The 21,052-nt window shown below is 41.8% G+C and overlaps 2 protein-coding genes across 5 annotated transcripts; one reads left to right on the top strand and one right to left on the bottom strand.

Moving 5' to 3' along the window:
• The first annotated feature begins 1,614 nt into the window (after positions 1–1,614).
• Positions 1,615–11,659, top strand: POGLUT2 (protein O-glucosyltransferase 2). 2 transcript variants are annotated; one of them, XM_048072700.2, is made up of 10 exons: positions 1,615–2,272; positions 4,058–4,263; positions 4,705–4,910; positions 5,678–5,755; positions 7,818–7,990; positions 9,024–9,261; positions 9,843–10,052; positions 10,485–10,574; positions 11,105–11,209; positions 11,416–11,659. In XM_048072700.2, exons 1-10 carry the CDS (start codon positions 2,094–2,096, stop codon positions 11,431–11,433), a joined length of 1,503 nt encoding a protein of 500 aa, XP_047928657.1. In that variant the 5' UTR covers positions 1,615–2,093; the 3' UTR covers positions 11,434–11,659. The 2 variants fall into 2 exon arrangements, with proteins under 2 accessions (XP_047928657.1, XP_066842125.1); XM_066986024.1 differs by lacking the exon at positions 1,615–2,272 and adding an exon at positions 2,335–2,384.
• Positions 9,841–20,447, bottom strand: TEX30 (testis expressed 30). Of its 3 annotated transcripts, XM_048072703.2 has the most exons (6): positions 20,221–20,447; positions 19,121–19,222; positions 18,121–18,351; positions 16,631–16,682; positions 14,920–15,128; positions 9,841–13,736 (listed from the first exon to the last, which is right to left on the bottom strand). In XM_048072703.2, exons 3-6 carry the CDS (start codon positions 18,271–18,273, stop codon positions 13,563–13,565), a joined length of 588 nt encoding a protein of 195 aa, XP_047928660.2. In that variant the 5' UTR covers positions 18,274–18,351; positions 19,121–19,222; positions 20,221–20,447; the 3' UTR covers positions 9,841–13,562. The 3 variants fall into 3 exon arrangements, with proteins under 3 accessions (XP_047928660.2, XP_047928658.2, XP_047928661.2); XM_048072701.2 differs by lacking the exon at positions 19,121–19,222; XM_048072704.2 differs by lacking the exon at positions 19,121–19,222 and having other exon boundaries at positions 20,154–20,447.
• Positions 20,448–21,052: the final 605 nt, after the last annotated feature.

Raw genomic sequence — 21,052 nt, forward strand, 5'->3', positions numbered from 1 at the left:
CGATATGGTTTAGTGGAGTACTTAGTGTTAGGTCGGAGGTTGGACTCGATGATCTTGAGGTCTCTTCCAACCTAGAAATCTGTGATACTGTGACTGTGGATATGTGTACATACACATCTAAGAACAGCGTCAGTGTCTGACGCTCCTTCTGCCTTTGCTCTTCTGTGTGACAGGAGTTGCACTGCTTTCAGTCTGGTAATAGCCATGATCAGTTTCAAGAAACTGAAGGTTCCTTTTAAACCTCTGTCCCTCAAGCCTCATTTCAAGTCTTTAAAAAAAAAAAAAATCTGTGATTGATAGGCTAAATACTCTGGTATTTTCCATGCTGTCTTCCTAATTTGGAAATCCAGATGTTCAATGTTTCTTAAGAAATTTTCATAAGAAAACTCCTGATGCTATCAGATGAGGGGAATATGTCAAGTCCTCTCCATTTAGCTCTTAGGAAACCTGTGGATCCAGGTCCTAGGAGGATGTAATCAGCAGCCAGGTAAGCAGTACACACTACACCCACAATGCTGATGAAACCCAAGCAGTTGTGCAGGAGCCACCGGGATCTCATTTGTTCCAGACACACCTGCTGCATTGCCTGTGCCTCATTACTGCGTTATGAAGCACAGGGCAGCTGCCGAGGACTTTCCCTAGCACGGCTGTCCTTGTCCACGCTGGACGTACATAGGTCCCATGCCTGGACGTTTGGTGCCTCACCAGCACTCGCAGCTCTGCAGTGCCATCCCACCAACGCACATCTTGTGTAGTGCACCAGCTCGTCCACCCAGAGTATTTTCTATTTCTTCGCTGAAGTTCGGGGTCTTCGGTGGTCTTTGAACTTCCTTGAAGCCAATCCTGAAGGTTTCTGGTGCAAGAGGGGCTCTGGGATTTGCACAGAGCTGCAAAAACAACTCTTCAATCTGGACTTCTTTCCACCTCCACTGTGTGTTATATCCCCATTCAGAAAAGGTGATTCGCTCTAGTTTTCACGATTTCATCCCACTTTTAAAAAACAAACAACAACAACAAAACAGATTTATATATATATATAATCATTCAGAAAAGCAGAACTTTATAGCAAAAAGCAAACATTGTCAAAAAAAAATATCTAGAAACACATAGATGCATAATTGCCATTTGTCCAACTTAAATTACCTTGTCTTGCTTGTTTCTTGATAACCTAGAAATTCCAGAGTTTCTGGAGTGAACACTGAAATATGGAAACACTGGATGGTTAGTAGGAGCAAAGCATAGTAGCAGCATATTTATGGTGTGAGCTGCTTCAGTAAACCTCGTGTCTTTTAACCCTTTTTATCTGCTCACTAGGTCTGGGGACTTGGACTGTTTTATGGGTGAAGACCCGAATGTACAGAAGGGGGGACTGATTGTATAGTGGGCACGGAGCCTCCCTCAGGATCGCGGCGATGAAGGTGGCATCCCAAATGGCGACGCTTCTGGAGAAATTCAGGACCATGACCTCAGTCACAGGACTTTGTGTGGGGAGGATTTTACACACTTATTTTCCTGACCATAAACTCAATTCTCACACCGCTGTTACACAGACGGCGCCAAGCACTGAGGGGACTTCGACTCGTGACATGGCTGCTCCATAAAAAAACACAAAAAATACATGGACCAAGCCGGCTTTGCGGACTTTCTTTCCACTGAGGTGGTCTCGGGGACTGAGGGGCTTTGGGCCAACGGCCGCCAACGGCCGCCAACGGCCGCCAACGGCCGCCAACGGCCGCCAACGGCCGCCAACGGCCGCCAACGGCCGCCAACGGCCGCCAACGGCCGCCAACGGCCGCCAACGGCCGCGCCAACGGCCGCCAACGGCCGCCAACGGCCGCCAACGGCCATGGCTGAGGGGACTACATCTCCCAGCAGCGCCGCGCCCGCGGGAAGTGCGGCACCGCCCGCCCCTCGGGCAGCCGCCGGTGCCCGCTCCGCTCCGCTCGCCCCGGTCGCTGCGGGGATGGCGCGGTGAGGGGCCGAGGAAGGTCCCGGCGGCTCTGTCCCGGTCGCGGCTGAGCCGCCGCCGCCTTGCCGGGCGGTCCCTCCGGCGGCTGCCCGGCGGTGTCCCCCCGCGGGGGGAGGCGCCGTCAATGCGTAGCCTGTGGCTGCTCGGCTTCGCGCTGGGGGTCGCCGCGGCGGGCGGCGCGGCGGGCGGCGGGGGCCGGGTGAGCGCGGAGCGCAGCGCCGTGTGGGGGCCCGGGCTGCGGGCGGCCGCCGTCCTGCCCGCCCGCTACTTCTACGTGCAGGCCCTGGACGCGCAGGGCCGCAGGTAAGGACGGCGGCGGCCCCCTCCCGCACTTCGCAGGGCGAGGGGCGGTGAAAGGCGGTGGTCTTGGTCTCCGTGCGATGCCCGCCTCCCCGCTCCCGGTAGGGAGGACGACGTGAGTTGCTCTGAGGGAAACGGAGCTTTCTGCTTGCCCTTCGCCAGGGTTTGTCCCCCCAGAACAGACGTGGGGGTGTGGGCTTGCCTCCAGTTAGGCAGGTTCTTTAGGATTTGCTGAACTACCTCCACCTTTCAGCAAGCAACTTACTCGGAGTTTCTTGTAGAAAGGGAAATTGCTGGTGCTGAAGGCTCCCTGTGTGGCTTTCTTGTACATCACTTAGGAGAAGCCAGTTAGTCTCTTTAGAGGTATCAAATTCCGTGCAATGGGATGAGAGAAGAAAATGAAGAATCCAAAAACGACAAACAGTAAAGCATGTATTGGTCTAATCAACAGCGTATGATTTCTTCTGCTTTGTCAAATACTTAACAGTAACTATATTTAATTTATAATATATCTGTTTGAACATCCTGCTTGTTTCTGCTGTCAGGAATATCAGCATTTCAAACAGGTAGGCACCAGATCAAAAGAGTCATTTAGGGTGTACTCTGTAGACTTTTAGGTAAATTTTGTAGGAATTAAATAGGTAAACTTAATTTTTACAAGAAACTCATGGCTTTTGATGTCATCAGCATGGCTTCTCATTTCTTCCCTAAGCAGGTTTATGTGGCTTTATTCAGGTATCCTTACAGGAATGGACTCCATGTTATCCATTATTCATATCCTGTGGTGATTTTTCCAGGGTTAGGGAGCATTTCCCACTTCCTAGGTCCAGGTAGATGCCTCAGCCACATCTCAACCCAGTGTTAGGGTGCAACAGGGTTCTCAACATCTCTTCTGCGGTTTTCTACAGGAAAGAAATCCTGACCTTACAACTAGTTAGGATGTGCTTGCAGTGCTCCAACCAGGTTGATTAGATGTACTGTGGCACATGCACGTCTGGCAGTTGCCAGTTCAGCTTATCTTGGGCAGTAAATATTTCCTGTATTTTCTGACAGCTCTCAAGTATGACTGGACAAGTATACATTGAATTACATGATCCTACTATAATATTTTTTCCCTACCAAAACACAAGCATATGTAATAACTTTTTTTTTTTCCTCTGTATGAGCTACCATAAAGATTAAGGACTGCAAAAATTATTAGAAGGTTAACTTCATTCTTCACTGTCCTAAGTAGTACCTGGGAAACAAAGTAAACTGGAAATATTTTGCTTCCATATATGTAAAATAACGTTATTATTAAGCTTGTCAGATGAAGCCTGTTATGTTTTGTTGTTGTTGTTGTTGTTTATATATATATATATATCCACCAACATCCAGTTATTTGCATGCTCTCTACCTCCCCATCACTACACTTGGGAGCTCCAAGTGTAAATAACCAAAAGCCCCACTTGATTTTTAAAGGTGCTCTGCTCCCAAATAGTCGAAGCAAAGACTCTAAAACACTGTTCAACATATAGGACACCGAGTAATTTCCAAGGTGTGTTCATGGATATATGGGTTGAAATGCCTTGATACCTCGTGCCTTTAAGAGCATGAGACATTTTAGGTAACCTGACAAAATTACATTTGGGAATGTCATGCCTGCCTTGTGAACGTTAGGATGTGTTCATAAGGACCTAGCATGGCTTAGTGAAGTCACTGGAAATCTGTTACATTTCAAACGAATGGATAAAATGAAGAGAACTTTTTTGTGTTTACTTTTTAACTCAGCTCCCATTCTCTGGGTAGGTTCACTTCATCACCGGGTGAAAACACATTCCAGGTGAAGATCACTGCTCCTGATGAACAGTTCACTCGGGTTGGTGTGCAAGTATTAGACAGGAAAGATGGCTCCTTCATTGTGAGATACAGGATGTATGCAAGCTACAAAAGCCTGAAGATAGAAGTCAAAACCAGAGATAAACATGTTGCAAAGTCTCCATATATTTTAAAAGGTAAGAAGCAGCACTGTGCACGAAACTCATATCGTGGCTTTTTGTCAGAAAGCATATCCTACAGTGTTTTCAGGGAGTAGCGTAGGATTCTGCAGGACCTCAGTACTTATCTGGAAATGCTGAGGACCTTCAAATCCCATGGCATTACAGACTATTTATAAGTGTCCCGCAGTACTATTCAATATAGTAAAAAGGAGTTAAGCGCTATGAAGCTAATGCCAAGCGAGTACATGTAAAGAGTTTGCACAGAAGCTGATGTAGCTTGGCATGATGCCATTGGACTCAAAAAAAAAAAAAATACCACCACCAAAAAAACCCTTATCTGGTTAGAGTTGCTGGAGGTTTGGCCCTAGACAGTGAATGCTCAGTGCCTGACCCTCTTTTCTGATCTCAGTGGCTTGATAGTGTGACTCATTATAATAACGATTGCATTCCTCATAGGACCGGTTTACCATGAAAACTGTGACTGCCCTCAGGAGGAGAGCAGCGCATGGCTGGAAGAGATGAACTGCCCTCAGGTCATTCCACAGATTCAAAGAGACCTAGCAAATTTTCCCATTGTTGATCCAGATAAGATTGCAAAAGAAATCCCACAGAGGTTTGGACAAAGACAGAGTTTGTGTCATTACACCATCAAAGATAACGAGGTATAGTATGGGTTGATCTGAAGTCCATATGGAGATTTGGTAGCGGGTGACAGAATTTGGCCTCTTGGCTATTCCAGCTGAAAGGCTTGTTGTTGTCTGTTCTTTGAGAAACTTCTTTGGCTGGCTTCTGTCCTTGAAATTGAGTACTTTGCAGTTTGTGTATGAGCTCAGTAATATCTGTCTTGCTTTGTAAACTGCTTTTCGTCCATGTTACAACTGAAGCAGTTGCAGCACAGTGAAGGCACATTACTTTCCAAGCAATCAATATGAGTGCTGGGAACAGAATCCAGCCTCCTAAATGCTTGCTCAGTTTTCTGTTCTCTGAGTAGTACTGCTGTGGAGTGTCACGATCTTCTAATTGTGACATGCATCAGTGGAACTACATTGTGCCTAAGGCCAAGGTGAAAAAATACCACTTAGCTCCACTGAGATCAGAGCAATAATTCTCTGCAATAAAACTGTAGTGACTTCAGTAGAGTTTCATATGGAAATGAGAACAATGGAACACAATAGAAAGAGGCAAACAATTTCTGTTTCCATGAGACAGATCTAAAATGTCTACAAATGCAAGCAAAGCTTGTTTCCCCCCACCCCTTTCCTATCATGAATGAGAGATTTCTAAAGCTTCCCAACTGATTCATAAATCTATAGATAAAAGCCGTACAATTTGACTAGTTACTGAGTTATTAAAAAACTTGAAATTGTGCCAGCCATTCTCAGTTATGGAAACGCCAGACTAAACACTAAACTATTTGGGTTATTTTCAGGTTTATATAAAGACGTATGGGGAACACGTTGGCTTCAGAATTTTCATGGACGCTATACTTCTTTCTTTGACAAGAAAAGTGAGTACATGCGTGTATTCATTTATTCTGTATGTCCTAATTTATAGAAGCCTGGACTTAACAAATATGCCTCAGTGTGTTTGTTGCTATTTCTGTTAAAAAGCTGTTCTTGTTCTTTCATTCGTAATGGAAAGACGAGGTGGATTTTTCTTGTTCAAAGTTGGGATGTTCTGGAATGCTATCTGATGTGTGTATGGAGTGTCACTGTTTACCAGGCCTTTGCAGGAGAGCTTGATAGAGTTGGACAGAGTGTGTTTTATTATTATTTTTTTTCTGAAGGCTAAATAAATCATCCTGTAGCAACTAATAGGCAATTCTGTCTCTGCTGAAAAAAAATGGGGAATTTATATCTTTCTTTATTAAATTCCGTATGTTGAAAACAAGATGCAAAGGATTGAGAAAGCACCAGAAGCCCAACAGGTGGCTTTTGAGGGAACTGTCTGGATGTACAAGCAAAAAGCACTGCACAGACTTCTAGGGGACCGCTGGAAAAAAAAAAAAAAGACATTATGCACATAGTGACAGAATATAGCAGAGCTGAAGTTTCAGCACACAGAAGTGTGATTATTATGTAAAGAGAGTAGCAGCAGAGATACTAAGATATCCAAATTAGGCAATATCTATTTTTTACTGTAAAAAGACAAAACTTATAGCATCACAAATTTAAAATGAGTCAATGGTGGCATGCTGTTGGAAAAAAAAAATGCATTAACAGAATAAACACATGAAAGAAAAGTGAAGTAACTTTTCCACTATACCCAGGATCAGTAATGGCTCAGTTATGCTACTGTGTCTAGCTTTGGGCATCATGCTTCAAAAAGGATTGTTCAATTATTGACATTATATGGGAAAATGGTAAGAGGGGCCAGGCATACAGTCATATAAGTGGGGGTTATTTCATGTAACAGAGTCTAAGGGAAGACATAAATGTAGCTATAGTTATATTAAAGGTTGCTCTATGGAAGTTGGAAGTAAGCCTTTCTCTCTCAGCAGCACTGGACAAGAAATAACGGAATAAATTCTATCAGAGGGATTTAGATTAAGTGTTAGATCTGCTAGTTACAAAGGCAGAATCCGTTTGCAGTTTTAGAAAACACAATTAGCCTCATCCTCATTAAGAATCCTCACAGGAATTTCTGTTAGATAGTGTAAATGAGAGACAATAGATCTGTTGGGTTGGCTGTCACTGCAGATGTAGATAAAATACACTGTATAGCTTTCCTATGTCCATTATAACCATTAGATGGCACTCTACTAATAATGTTAAGTGCTGAAGATCAGAAGGTGTAGCCGAACCCCCTTTGAAAAGTGACACAATGAAACCTTTTCTGTCAGTGTGTATACTGAAAACAAAAAGTGCTGCTCTGGGTCTCTTTAGAATATCTGGATGTCTCTGCCAAAAGTTTTCCTAAATCATCAGGTTAGAGAAAAATAACTTCAACCGTTTAGGAGAGTGTTTTGATTTTCAGCAAATGATTAATGTCTATCTTTGTCCATAAATTAAATTAGAAACTTAATGAAAATCTCTTTGGGCCACAGAAGAATCCTGACCAACCATTCAGATTTGAAGAGTAAGGGGGTTTGAGAGGAGAAATGCTTATATATGGTGGGGACTCAGCAATAGGCTTTAAATATTTTTACATGTATATGCATATTTTGAGAACTATTAACATATTCAGAAGTGTACTTTCTTCAGAGAAGGTAATTTTCCATACAGTCAACAAGGTGGTCCAACTTACCTTGGAATTAGATAGTTGCTTACTTAGGGCCCAGTGCTAGCCTGGAACAAGGACTGTATGGCCAATCATCTAAAGTATAATAAGCTGGGAGCGAGACCTCCTAGGTGATTTTGTGACATTCTTATAAATAAATAAATAATCTTACAGAGTAAGAGTATTTTTAACATGTTTCTAACTTTATGTATTACAGGTACATCGAGTATTACTACAGAACAGGCTATTTTTTTTTTTCTCTTAGTGACATTTTCTCAAATTGCAAGTTTCCACCAAAAGAATGCTGCTTCATATTGAAATGCATTTGTGCCTCCTTTGCTTCTGTTCAGGTGAAAATGCCAGATGTAGAATTCTTTGTTAACTTGGGGGACTGGCCTCTGGAGAAGAAGAAACCTCCACAGAACCTGCACCCTATCTTCTCATGGTGTGGGTCCAGTGAGTCAAAAGACATCGTCATGCCAACATATGACTTAACAGACTCGGTTCTGGAGACTATGGGACGGTAAGAGATCTCTTATTTTTTTCACAAAGTTCATAGTAAGTGTTCTTCCAAAAAGGTACTTATGTTATCAGTACATTAACTTTTATTTATTCATTGAGACATTGGCACACTATAGGTAGGCAGTAATTATGTAATTGGTATTTTAGCATGAACCGATTTGTACATCCTGTAACATCTATGTTACATGTATGAAAACATACTCCACTGTTTTATTTAAAAAATCAAAATTTATCTAAGTGCAGTCAGGTCACTGAAAACAGCACATGGGAGTGAATGCTACGAGGGTAGGTGTTTTGTTTGTGCTTTGCTTCATCCCAATGAACGTGTTGACAGCTGGCCAGGACTCTCTCTTCCTGAGTTTCCTAGAACATTTAAAGGCCTTTGGAGCCAGAGTGCTCAGCTGAGGAGCTACCATCTCCCACTTTGATTACTGGTACCTGGCCTTGGTAACAGCCCTGCTGCTATCTGGGAACACCACAAATTCAGCTTCTAAGATATCTTCATTACTCATTTCGAACCCATATATCATTTCACTGCATTACGTTCACGTTTCTAGCCTTTATTATCAAGACGTTTCCTAAATTTGCTCCTCTTACCCACAGTTACTTGCTTTAATATAGCAGGTTTTTGAGGAAGTAAATTATGCTCTGTTAAGCCACTTACATTCCAACCTTGCTTTGGACTATTCATGGCTGCCTCATCACCATTATCAATTATTCCTTTACCCTGCATCACCCATGGCAACCATACCCACTTTTAGCTGCTTTTTACACGACAACTGACAGATCCTCTTTCCACACACAATGCTGTCTTGCCACAGGTCTGTGGATTTGACATTCCCTATCTCTTTTTATCGTTGTAAAAATACTGATACAATACGTATACGGGTATAATCATGACTCACCTTCATCTTTGATATTTTCCTATTAGTACTGTAAATTATTTCAAGTAACTGCACTTAAATAAATCCAAATCACATGTAAAAAAAAAAATCCACTGGGCATCACAATTAAATCACTTTCTTCTCCTGCAGGGTTAGTCTGGATATGATGTCAGTTCAAGCAAATACTGGCCCATCGTGGGAAGACAAGAATACCACGGCGTTCTGGAGAGGACGTGACAGCCGCAAAGAGAGGCTTGAACTTGTAAAGCTCAGTAGAAAATATCCGGAGATCATAGATGCTGCTTTCACAAACTTTTTTTTTTTTAAACACGATGAAAGCCTTTATGGCCCCATTGTTAAGCACATTTCGTTTTTTGATTTTTTTAAGGTAAGCCACTAGTCATTTATATTTTGTGGAACTAGGTTCTCAGTGTTTTCCATTATCAAATAACTTTGTATATATTATTTATAATGAAGTGATTTTGGTTTTCCAGCACAGCAACGACAAGCATGAGTAGGCTTCTCTCCGCTGGGACTAACTGCTGTGTAGCTCTTAGATTGAGAATAATGATGTCTGATTTACATCTAACGGTTCTGCAGAACCTGGTGTAATCTAGTAACTCCAAGTTCCTTTTTATTTCTTTTTCCTGGTTCAGTGATCAGGACTACTAACATAACTAACATAGTGGGAAATCAGTGGATGAAGTGGCACATCAACCCTCACATCCCAGGATGAGCGTCTAAGAATTTCCAGAGAACTTAATTGATGAAGAGGGCATCTGTGTACCCTGCACTGTGATGAATTCCAAACTAAATAACAAAAGCTACTTAAAAATTGATGCTTGCCTAGCCAATCCGACATTTCTCAGTATCGGCAAGTCAGTAATACCGGTGCCCTCAGAATAACACGAGCTAACCAGGCTACTTGGGTCTTGTTTGTTAATAACCTCTGGTCGTTTTCTTCCCCAGTATAAATATCAAATTAACATTGATGGCACAGTGGCAGCATATAGATTGCCTTATCTACTAGCAGGAAACAGCGTCGTGCTAAAGCAAGACTCCATCTACTATGAGCATTTTTATAATGAGCTGCAGCCGTGGAAACACTATATTCCATTTAAAAGTGACCTGAGCGATCTACTAGAAAAAATACAGTGGGCCAAAGAGCACGATGAAGAGGTAAATACACATTTGGCAATGTTTCTTGAAAAATAAGGGAGCAAAAAGTACGTTTCTTTAAAATAAAATCTGTTGTTTCCTTCTGGAAAGACTTCAGAATGAGCATCATCAACTTCATAAACAGAAGCAGTTTTTACGAGTACATAATGCTGCCCTTTGCTTGGAAATTAATAGGAATTTTGGAGACTGTTTTCATAAGAATGCCTTACTTTTACAATTAGTAATGCTTAAATTCCTAATCCCTTCCATGTATCAGTAAGAGATTTATGTTACTGTTTTATGGACAATTCAGTGTGGGGGCATGTAAACACTAGATAAAAATAAATGATGAATTATCCTAAACTATCAACACTCTAGAATCAATAGTAGCATCCTGAAATAGCTACCATTTTTAGAGAGTTAAAAAAAAAAAAACCTTTTTTTCTTTGACAGGCCAAAAATATTGCAAAATCTGGACAAGAATTTGCAAGAAACAATCTCATGGGAGATCACATTTTTTGTTACTACTTCAAACTTTTCAAGGTTAGTGTATTTTTAACTTCTACTCCCACAGAAACAGAAATCCCATAGAGAGAATTCAGGGCAACACAGCTGCTGGAAATTGGCCAATCCAGCACTTGAAGCTGGAAAGCAAGTGGCAGCAATTAGGAAATTCAGTTGGTTTATAAACACCACATGCTGTTGTTTCCTGTGAAACCCCTTAAGACTCTGAGGGCGGTTTGAGAGAAGTGATCAGATCCCATAGATCTTAACTTAATCTGCAAGAATACGTTGCTTACAATGATCAAAGAACTCCCCATCAGACACACACCCTGTGAACCACAGCTGAAAATATCTCTGCATTAGCACCAAGATATCGAAACTCCAGTGAGGCACCCGAAGGGGCTCCTGTCAACAGTTGGGTATCTGCTTACCCTTTCTGTGGCACAGCATGGATGGAGTAGCAGACTGTATAGCCCCAGAGTTCTTACAGAATTATTCAGCTGAGCTGTTGCAGTATTTACAACATAACGAGTTTATGAATTAACACCACCTTCCTTTTTTAAAACAAGGAATATGCCAGTTTGCAAGTGAGCGAGCCAAAAATCAGAGATGGCATGGAGAAAGTGCAGCAGCCTGATGATGACCTCTTTCCGTGTACTTGCCATAGAAAAAAGGTACAATATATACGGTGTTACATGTAACGTGCTGAATGTCTGCAGTTTGTACTCAACCAAATTGGAACAACCATTGCTCAACACCACATGTTCTGTCACCAGACTACTAGTGGCTTAAAATCATTTCTTAGTGTGTGTGCAGGACTAGACTATTGAAAATTGAGTTTCCAATTAACTGAAAAATGTTTCTTCTTTCTCGATTACAGACCAAAGATGAACTTTGACAGAAAGAAATAAAATCATTTTTTTGAATATTTACCTACATTCAGAATCACTTCTTCGGGACAGAAGGAAACCTTGAATTAAACGGTTATTTTGAAGTTTATCATGATCTACACATGGAAGACAACCAACCATCGCCTGTTTTCCTTTTTATCATGGAGCAGTCACAGAGCCTTGTTCAACACACATTTTATAACTTTTTTTAAAATAAAAAACATGTTTATATCAGTTATTTGTTACTGTCCTGAGATACTTCTCAAATGCAGATACTTCTTACGCACACAAGATGCTTGGGATACTGAGTCTAGCATGTTCTGCAAAAACGGCCAGATAAGAATTATAAACCTGCTCCCCGGCATGCCTGTCAAAAGCAATCATTCTCAGACCATAATTTTGTTCCTTCTGAGACAGTCAATATTCTCAAAGACAATGATGTGGGGTTTGTATTCTTTAACCTGAAGGAAAAATACAACTCTATTGGACACTTATCTTAGATAAAAACTGATTTTTCACAGATGCTTTGTCTGTGAAACTCAGTCCCTTCAGAAATATTAAAAAAAATAAAGTGGCACTGAGCAGTGACTATTGAAAATAAAGCAATCATTCTTTTACAATTTGATTCTGCTCTTAAAATACCTATTTTCCACTGGTATTAAGTAACTCAGCTGCTACTTTCTGAACATATCAACATCATCACAAAATGCTACACCGGTGGACGTAAAGTTGAGTCTAAATTCATCACATTCTAAAGTCTGAACACACCTCCCCAGTCAAAAGTGAGGATTTATTTTCTCTGTAAAACAGTCAACTTAAAGTCTGTGTGGCTATTTTCTTTACATGCCTTTTGAAATTGGCTGTGAGCATCTAGATGCATCCCATGCTTATTAAACAACATTACTGATAAGTGATAAACACTCTTGAGGCACCTTGTATGAAAAGACAGAATATTATATCTGATTTATAACTTTCATCTGCCTATTGATTATTTTTGCTATGGTAAAAGCAAGCCTAAAGAATAGTTTGTTCGATCACTTGAAAAGCAGTATAATTTAACTGCAATAACCTACTCATAATTTTTTTTTTTTACAGTAATCACCTGACCTTTTACACTACAGCACCAAAACAAAGCTAGCAGATGCAATCACCTGACCAAATCCTCAGAGAAATCCTCTGAGCTCACCACAGCTGACTCAGTGCATGTAAGCAGCTCTGCGCTGCCACACACATCAGTCACTCCCAAGAACCACCTCCAGACTAGAACGGGGAACTGATTGCGCTGCAGCAGCGAGCTGCAAGCCATAACGATGCAGAACAACCAGAGGAAGCTGTAGGGAACTCTTGGCAGCAGAGATGATCCCAGTGTCTCAGAAGACAACATCAAGGTGTTTGTCTCAGGACCAGCCGGCCATTTCAACTCAGGTCATCACTCAGCCGACACGTGCTGATCATAGGCTGAAGGCAGTTAGCCCTTTGCTACAACCTAGTTATACTCACAGGTCAAACAGTCCATAATGGGGAAGACAACACCTGCAGGCACCTATGAAGTATTTAGAATCATAGAATTATTAAGGTTGGCGGAGACCTTCAAGGTCATCTGGTCCAATCTTATCCAATCTACTTCCATCACAGTTCATGCAGCACAGCAGAATGCCCCAATAGGGCACCAAGGTACCAGCAGTAAAACCCTCACTGTCCAGCCTTGGGGGATATGCGCACAGAATTCTACAGATCAGTAGGTTTTAAGTTCAAACAAGGATAGCATCAGTAACAGACTCAGAAATAAAAATGCATCTGAAGATTTGGTGTCCAAATAATATTTGAAGTAATATACTGAAAAAAAAAGTCAAAAACCATTTACTTGGTAATGCAGAGCATTAAGTATCGCATATAGTTTTTGCATAGAAATACTAAAAACAATGCTGTCCAGACACTGAATATTTGATGTTTCCCATCTTTCTTTTCAAATGTTTCTTATTATATTGCATATTTTTTTCCATTCATAAAAAAAAAAGTTTTATTTACATTTACCCTTAGACTTCTAAAATACTTGTTTTCAAAAACGCATGTCTCAAACTGATTTATTGCATTTAGGAAAAACCTGATTGAAGATACTACACTTAACCACTGCAAGTCACTTGTGCTCCACTTCGATGTTCTCTCTAAGCCAGGAAAAAACTTGTGTGTTTATTTCTTCCATGACATCATCTTCTGCTCGTCCTTTAACAGCCATCCCATGGTTTGCTTTATCAATCCAATGGATTTTTTTAGGGGCTTTCATTTTGCTTGCCACACCTTCTAACAATTGCTACGGAGAAAATAAGAGTATGAAAGTTAGAGAATTAGCTACTACAAGTTGTAGAACACACACTCTCACTTTGCCTATGCGACACATAATAGGAAGCTTTTAAAAACAAAATGGATCGGCACTTATATTAAAAAGACAGTGACAGAAAAGATGTGATGATTCTATATTCAGTAATAGGATTTGCTTAAAGGCTAGCCTTTATGGTCAGTCACTCACTCAAACACTGACAGTAGAAATGTAGAACTTCACAACCTTGTGAAGGCTCCTTCCCCACACAAAGACGGAACGTGCTCCTATTGCCAGAGGGGGGTACAGCAATGAAATGGCAGAACTTAACTCAGGTGTGTTTACAGTGCTCGAGTATCAGCACAACCCCCCAGAGACTAGCTCTCTGTTCAGCTGTCTCAGAAATGGAACCAGCTCAGAAGGGCTTAAAGATTTTCCCCCATTAGGAGGGCACTCCAAGTATTTGCTGGTTGCTAACCACACTAATTTCAGCGACAACTCCTCATGAAAGTGTTCTGACTCCTTAGAAACTGTCCAAGCATGGAAAATTTTAATTGCGTACCATCCCAAACTGAAGCCAAACTGTTCAAGAACAACAGATAACTGCTTTGCAAGAAAACAAAGTAGAAAAACATTGTATTCTGATCACTGCACACCTGTTCTTCATGTCAACAAAAATGCTGCTATCACAAAAGTTTAACTTCTGGGTAGAACTGCTTTGCTAGAAGAATGTCATGAAAATTTGACAAATGAGGACTAGTAGCATAGCAGTGCTTAGGTTTTATAACTTGAGCTGGTGAAAACAGAACAGCAAATAACTTGCTCCTTCTACATGCCACTTAATTTGTAAAATGTATCCTATCAAAAAAAGAGAAAAAAATACATTAAAATCTGGATTATTTATTTGCCAAAAGACGAGTTTCCTAAAGCAGATGATCAAACAGGATCCAGGCATGTGAAAAAGCAAAAGAAATCAACTCAGGTTTCCCTAAATCTGATGAAGTTTCCTACCCAAGTCTTCCTTCAGAAGTTTTATACTCATATTTATATTTACATTCATATTTAGAGAAGGCTGTTAATCAAAGTCACTGCTGTGGATACCGGTACAAACACCACTCAGACTCATTCCTACTCCTCCATGCTGCCCTTTGAAAGAAGGATTTACGAAGATACTCACTTTTTCACACATTTCATCTGCTGATCCTGAGACAAACAGTACCGGACACCTGATAAATAATAAATCTTCATCCCGGAGCTTGGACTGCAGTTTTGGTCGATGCAGCGGGTAAGATAAACACACTAGACCTTGAATGAAGCCATCATCGTCATCATCCTGGCTGAGCTGACGTATCACAGAGGCAGCAGCTCGTGAGCCCATGGAACGGCCTTTCTCCCATGTTAAAATAAAGGAAAAAAGTATATCCACAATCACCTCACCTGCATTCTTAGCGTGCTCAACTCCTAAATACGTTCATATGGCTTGTTTTTAAGGGTACAAGTAGTACAAAATGCTAGGTATACTTTTACTTATCCACTCCATGAAAATTATGAATTACAATTTTAACATTTTTCTGCTAAGATAATTGTATGGTTATAGTATGTTTCAAAATACCCAGTTAAAAAAAGAAAAAAGAGAAACTGACAAGGATCGTTTGCAATACTGGAAGGACCAAGAGCTCATCCTATTGGGGGGGTTGAGGGAGGGGGAGAGAGGACAGGTCCTGCACTACAGATCCCTGCAATTCCAAACAGACCTTTAGAATTTGAAACAACGCAATTAACTTGTATCTGTTCTTTCATGCAGCCTTAATCTGCTCATAGTAAAAAACTACATTTTAAGCTCCTTGCTCCCCAAACAAATCCAGCAAGTGTTTATGTACTTGTCAAATTTCAGCTTAAAAGTAGAAGGGGAAAAAAATAAAAATAGAGTCAACATGCAGCATGAGGTTGGTTAGTAACAGTGAGGGGATATCAAAACGCCTCCTCAAAGAAGCAGCATATGAGCTGTCAATGCTCTATAATTGAGTGTTAGAAGTAGTTGATTCCAGGGGGATTAACTTGCCTCAGGGCAGATCTGGTTTCGCTTAGTCGGACAACATTTTAAGTTTCCAGTATCAAGTTGTTCTTAGTTACCCCCATCCATTTCCCTTTTCACACAATGTAATTGATTTTCTATCTGCCACTAGGCTTATGTACCAAAACCTGCTTAGGCAAAATGGCTGTTTGCCAGAAACCAGAATTCAAGACTTTTAGTTAAAAAGTACAAAAGGACTATCACAGAACTTGTGCCCTGTCACAAGCCAAGCAATTTCTCCCAAAGTCAGACCCAAAACATGGTCTATTGCTCTTTCCTTCATCCTTCTAAAAGATCTACAGCACCAAGAGGACAACGAATAGATCCAGATGCTTCCAAAATAATTCTGTGAACATGCCAGGCTAGTTATTCTGACTTGCGATCCAAGAAGCAGAGCTGAGCTATACGCCCACCTGGTTCATCCCCCAGCTACACAGCTTGTAGGATTCAGCTCCGGGTTGGGACACCCAAATGCAGATCTGTAAATGAGCTTGGCACCCACGTTCTCATTACAATCCGTGGGCTTCTAGTCAATTTATGAAGATTAGAGACCATTCAACACTCTGGAAAGAAGACCCTCCTAGCCTATAGCTGAAATGCTCTCACGAAGCAGTAATGACCAGTGTGATTTTTTCAGCTTGTTTCCACACAGGACAGTGAGCTTTTAGTGTGTACCACCAACTGAAACCTGTCATCCACATCCAGTCTTTCACTTCTTACCAAAGCAGGACAGACTTCAAAAAATGGAGCAATTACAGATTGTTATCATTATAGCCAGAATAAGAGAGAAAACTATAAATAATAAAAACAGTACCTGCAAGGAAGACACCTGAAAGTTTATAATCACCAGAAAACTTTAAGTATTCCTAAAGAAATAAGAAAAGAGAGAAACACTGCAAGTCAGAATTGAGACAGCTGAGAGGCTGAGGATTTTTTTTTTGTCTGCTAATCACAAAAATGGGAAGCTCTTACAGCACTGCAGATTAAACAAAGACCACATATAAGAGTTGTTTTTTTCCCCACACAAATCAGCTCATCATATTTTGCAGCAAAAATGTAATAAAGAAACAATTTCACATTAGTTCTCAGCACATCTAAAATTTCAGACACACCATCAATTTATTAAAATGTTAAGTGATTACTGTGTATCAACTTAGTTATAGTAACAGACCACGCACACACTCAGCCCATCAAAATACTAAGTTAGTACAAATATCCTTCACTGAGATTTGAGGTCACGTATTTCCAACAAAAAAACTTTAAGACACAGCCAGTTATGTCTGACAGAACAGATAAAATTAAGCAACAACTTCTTCAGTTTTAGGAGGTAACTAATTAGATGCTATCTTAATATAGGCCTTTAAATCACCTTTACACAGCAGCACATTAATGTAAGCTCACTGACAACACTGTGTTTCTTCAGAAAAGAATGGAAAACAGACCCACGTTGAAGCTACCAAAGCCTGACTTAAAAGTAACATGCATATAATAAAACCACAGTATCGTGCATATGAATTCCTTAAGACCTCGGCCTGATGCAAAGTGCTCAAGCTACCTTTTCCATTTCCATTCCTTCCTGTGCATTCCAGAACAAAAAGAGACTAAGCGGACATTACCATAGCAAAACATTGTTCATTTTAACAAAATCTAGGTATAGAGGAACATTTTAAATACTGTAGCAGCAGAAATATACAAACACAAACATATAACAAAGTGATTTTGAAATCAAAGCCTATTTCTATGCTCTAAGGCTCTCCTATACTACACCCAATCTCTTTTGCCTCAGATCTTCCTGCATCCCAGTCCCCTATACTCTCCCTAAGGTCTTGTTCTCTTGGCCCCCAAATTTGACATTCAGCACAATTCCCACCTCAGCTTCCTTCCTCTGAAAACACCTCCCAAAGACATATCCCTTATTCCCCTTCTCCTCACCAAGCCTTCCCAGAACACCGACCTCTCATTTCCACCCCAACTGAATTCTTTCATTTTTCCCAGCTATAAATTTCCTGGCAGAACATCCATGCTCTCTTCAAATCCTTTTCTCAAGCTTTTCTTTCTCTCCCTGAATTCAGAGCGACCCATTTACTGCAACTGTTCTAGCTATTGCCTATAGAAGAATTGTTCCTGCTCTTTTTGCATATGGACACCACTCCATTTAGCTAACCATCATGTCTAATCTCATTACTGCTTGACTGATCTCTGCTGGTAATATAGGAAATCCAGAAGCAGACAGAAGATAAATATATATGTTAAATCCTGCACATCCATGGATATAAGCTTTGGCAAAATTTGGTCTCTTCTTACCACAACTGCTTTGTAAGCTTTAGTCCTATACGCAATGTTAAGACCTTTACAAGTAAACCGCAGACACAGAATTCCATAGGATGCAAGATAGGTTGCCAAAGAAACTAAGTGAGGGAAATTCATATCTCCTCCGGCTCCATGGGTAAGAATCATTCCGTATCTTAACTTCTTCTGTGGAACAGAAAAGATGGCGTCAAGGTATTTGTTCCCAAAAGGTATTTTCACTCGAACCTAGAAATGAAACAGAAAAAAAACAATAATACGACAAAATTTTCCAGGCTGCACATTATGATGAGGAAAAAAAAAATTACAAGTCCCATTCTATTCCGTTTGTTTAAGAGTACTAAGTGAGTAATTACCTCTGGCTCAAAGATCTTCCATGCAGTAATGAGCAAGTTACCTTACCACTCCTTATTTTCTCCATTAGAAAAGAAGCATCCCTAGCTTCAAATGATGCTTCAAGGCACAAAGTGAACTGCTTCTTACATTCTCTATATGCCTAATTTGAGAGCTAACTGCTGTAATATATTTGAATATTAAGTCTTTCACAATAAGAAACGCTAACTTTTCTACAAGAAGAACTACAAATAAACGAGATTAACTGTTTAACTGAAAGATATATAGGGCTAAGAGAACTCTGCCCCAGCAGCAACTGTTTAATCCTGTAGACGTAGTATCCATGTACAAACATGATTACACAGGGAAAAGGCTGAAAGAGTATTATGAAAAATAGTTTTGAATACACTAGTTTTACATATTACAGGCAACTATAAGAAAATAACACAGGAGTGATTTTTTTCATTAAGTATTCAGTAATAACTGGTGATGAGTATCACAGTACTTAATACATTTTTATAATCGACGTTCTAAGATGAACCTAGGCACTTACACTACACCTTGACTAGCAGCCAAATCCACATTAGTACAAAACACGAAGACACATCCCAGCAAGTGTTTCCAAATTACATGTCAGTAACCGTTCACCAGAGTGGTGGCATACCTATTGAATTTTCCCCAGGAACAGGAGAAACAGCACAGACGCAAGACAAAATCAGCATCGCATTGGCAGAAGGCCCCCAGTCATGACAGACACTTGCACAAGCTGAATGAGACACGAGGGCAGCTGATGTTGAGCTGAATAAAAGGAGTCTGGAGTGTGTGTGTGCCACCATATATGCTCAAGCTCTTGAAAGCAAAGGAAAACAACCCAGGGCTGGGAGAGAAGGTCTGTTCCACACCACCACATCTCAAGGAACATGCTGAGTCAGGCAGAATTTGACTGGTCACCACCCACACTTCAAATTTCACCTACAAAGGCAGAGGTAGCAGCACAGATCTCAGAGCTTAGGAGGCTCTTAAGAAGGGAAATGCAGTTGCCATGGACTGTACAGCCTTCAATTTCTACATGTAAAATAGGAACATAAACCAAAATAGGTTGTTGCTATGCCTTCAGCCACAGCTGTTAAATCACAATGAGCACTCTGCAACCTTCCTAATGAAATTACATTGCCTCCTTGGAGTATGAAGATGCCACCGCCCCCATGGGGAACTCAGGCACATGCAGACTAGGTGACTTTTCCACCAATACACGGTAAGGCTGTGCCTACAGAGCTGAAACTAGACCTTACAAGTGCTTAGCTGGCCTACTACAGAGGACAGCTAACAACTTTTTTGGTTTCCTTCGAAGTCAGCAATAAGTAAAAATAAATAAAATTTTGGACTCCAGTGCAAGTGTAAAAGCGTTTTCCAATGCTTGCATGAATGCAAAGATGCCATGTAGCAAACACAGTGTTGTCTGAAATACTTTCTCTCCTGTAAATATCTGCTGAACTTAAAATTATGAACCAAATCTTGCCAGGAATTGCTCTGAGTTTCTTCTCAAGCCAACACCGTGTGGTTAAGGGATGGCATCTTGAAAAAACGACGACAAATCCCCAAACTGCTGCACGCCCTCACAGCTCTTGCACTACAGACAGCTCAACCGCTGGCAAAGCTTTCTCCCCTCCTTTCAAAGGGCCACAAACCAGACCCACCGCCGCCGGCCGAGGACTTCCCGGCGCCGGAGCGAAGGAAGATGAGGAGGAAGGAGGCCGGCCATACCTCTGCGTGCCCGCTCATTGCCCCCCAGGGGCGGCGGCCCCGGGCTGCAGGCAGAGGCTCACTAACCCCGGAGAAGCGCCCGAGCCGGAGGTGGGGAGAGAAGGGGGAAGCTCCGTCCCCTCAGCCGCCGCCCCGTGCCGCTACCTCAGCCCAACGGCCGGGCGCGCACAGCCCAACGGCCGCACACCTCAGGGGAACGCTGTCTGGCGCCAGCTGCGCATGCGCGCGCGAGGCAGTCCCCTGACTGATCCCGCCCCCCCCCCCCGGGACTCTGGGTGAGTGACAGCCCCTCTGCCCCATCGCCGTCCAGGCGCGCGGCTCTGCGCTGCTCGATTGGCCCGCACCTGGGCAAGGCCCCGCCCTGCAGCGCTGGTACCGGCACGGAGCCTTGCGCCGGGCTCTGGTTTGTCCTGTGACTAAAACCAAACCAAACCAAACCAAACCAGTTACTTAAAATAATCACAGCTTTTGGCTGGTGGACCATAAGCACGGATATTCTAGCACAATGTTTGCAGCATTTATATGTTGGATGTTTCATAGGTCATAGAATCACAGAATCATTAAGGCTGGAAGAGACCTCCAAGATCGCCTGATCCAACCATCCCCCCCCACCAATGTCACCCACTAAGCCATGTCCCCAAGCACCACGTCCAACCTCTCCTTGAACACCCCCAGGGACGGTGACGCCACCACCTCCCTGGACAACCCGTCCCAATGCCTGACTGCTCTTTCTGAGAAGAAATGTCTCCTCATTTCCAACCTGAACCTCCCCTGGCGCAACTTGAGGCCATTCCCTCTAGTCCTATCACTAGTTACCTGCGAGAAGAGGCTG

This window comes from Anser cygnoides, chromosome 1, assembly GCF_040182565.1.
Source record: "Anser cygnoides isolate HZ-2024a breed goose chromosome 1, Taihu_goose_T2T_genome, whole genome shotgun sequence".
Lineage (NCBI taxonomy): Eukaryota > Metazoa > Chordata > Aves > Anseriformes > Anatidae > Anser > Anser cygnoides.

What these genes read in the sequence shown, in the direction of transcription:
- POGLUT2 (XM_048072700.2), top strand. Translation starts at nt 2,094, where the DNA reads ATGCGTAGCCTGTGGCTGCTCGGCTTCGCGCTGGGGGTCGCCGCGGCG. An exon ending in CTGGACGCGCAGGGCCGCAG is followed by an intron (nt 2,273 to 4,057) that starts GTAAGGACGGCG and finishes TTCTCTGGGTAG; the next exon opens with GTTCACTTCATCACCGGGTG. An exon ending in ACACCATCAAAGATAACGAG is followed by an intron (nt 4,911 to 5,677) that starts GTATAGTATGGG and finishes GGTTATTTTCAG; the next exon opens with GTTTATATAAAGACGTATGG.
- TEX30 (XM_048072701.2), bottom strand. An exon ending in AAGCTTACAAAGCAGTTGTG is followed by an intron (nt 16,683 to 18,120) that starts GTAAGAAGAGAC and finishes TTATTTCTTTAG; the next exon opens with GAATACTTAAAGTTTTCTGG. An exon ending in CAGATGAAATGTGTGAAAAA is followed by an intron (nt 13,737 to 14,919) that starts GTGAGTATCTTC and finishes TTTTCTCCGTAG; the next exon opens with CAATTGTTAGAAGGTGTGGC.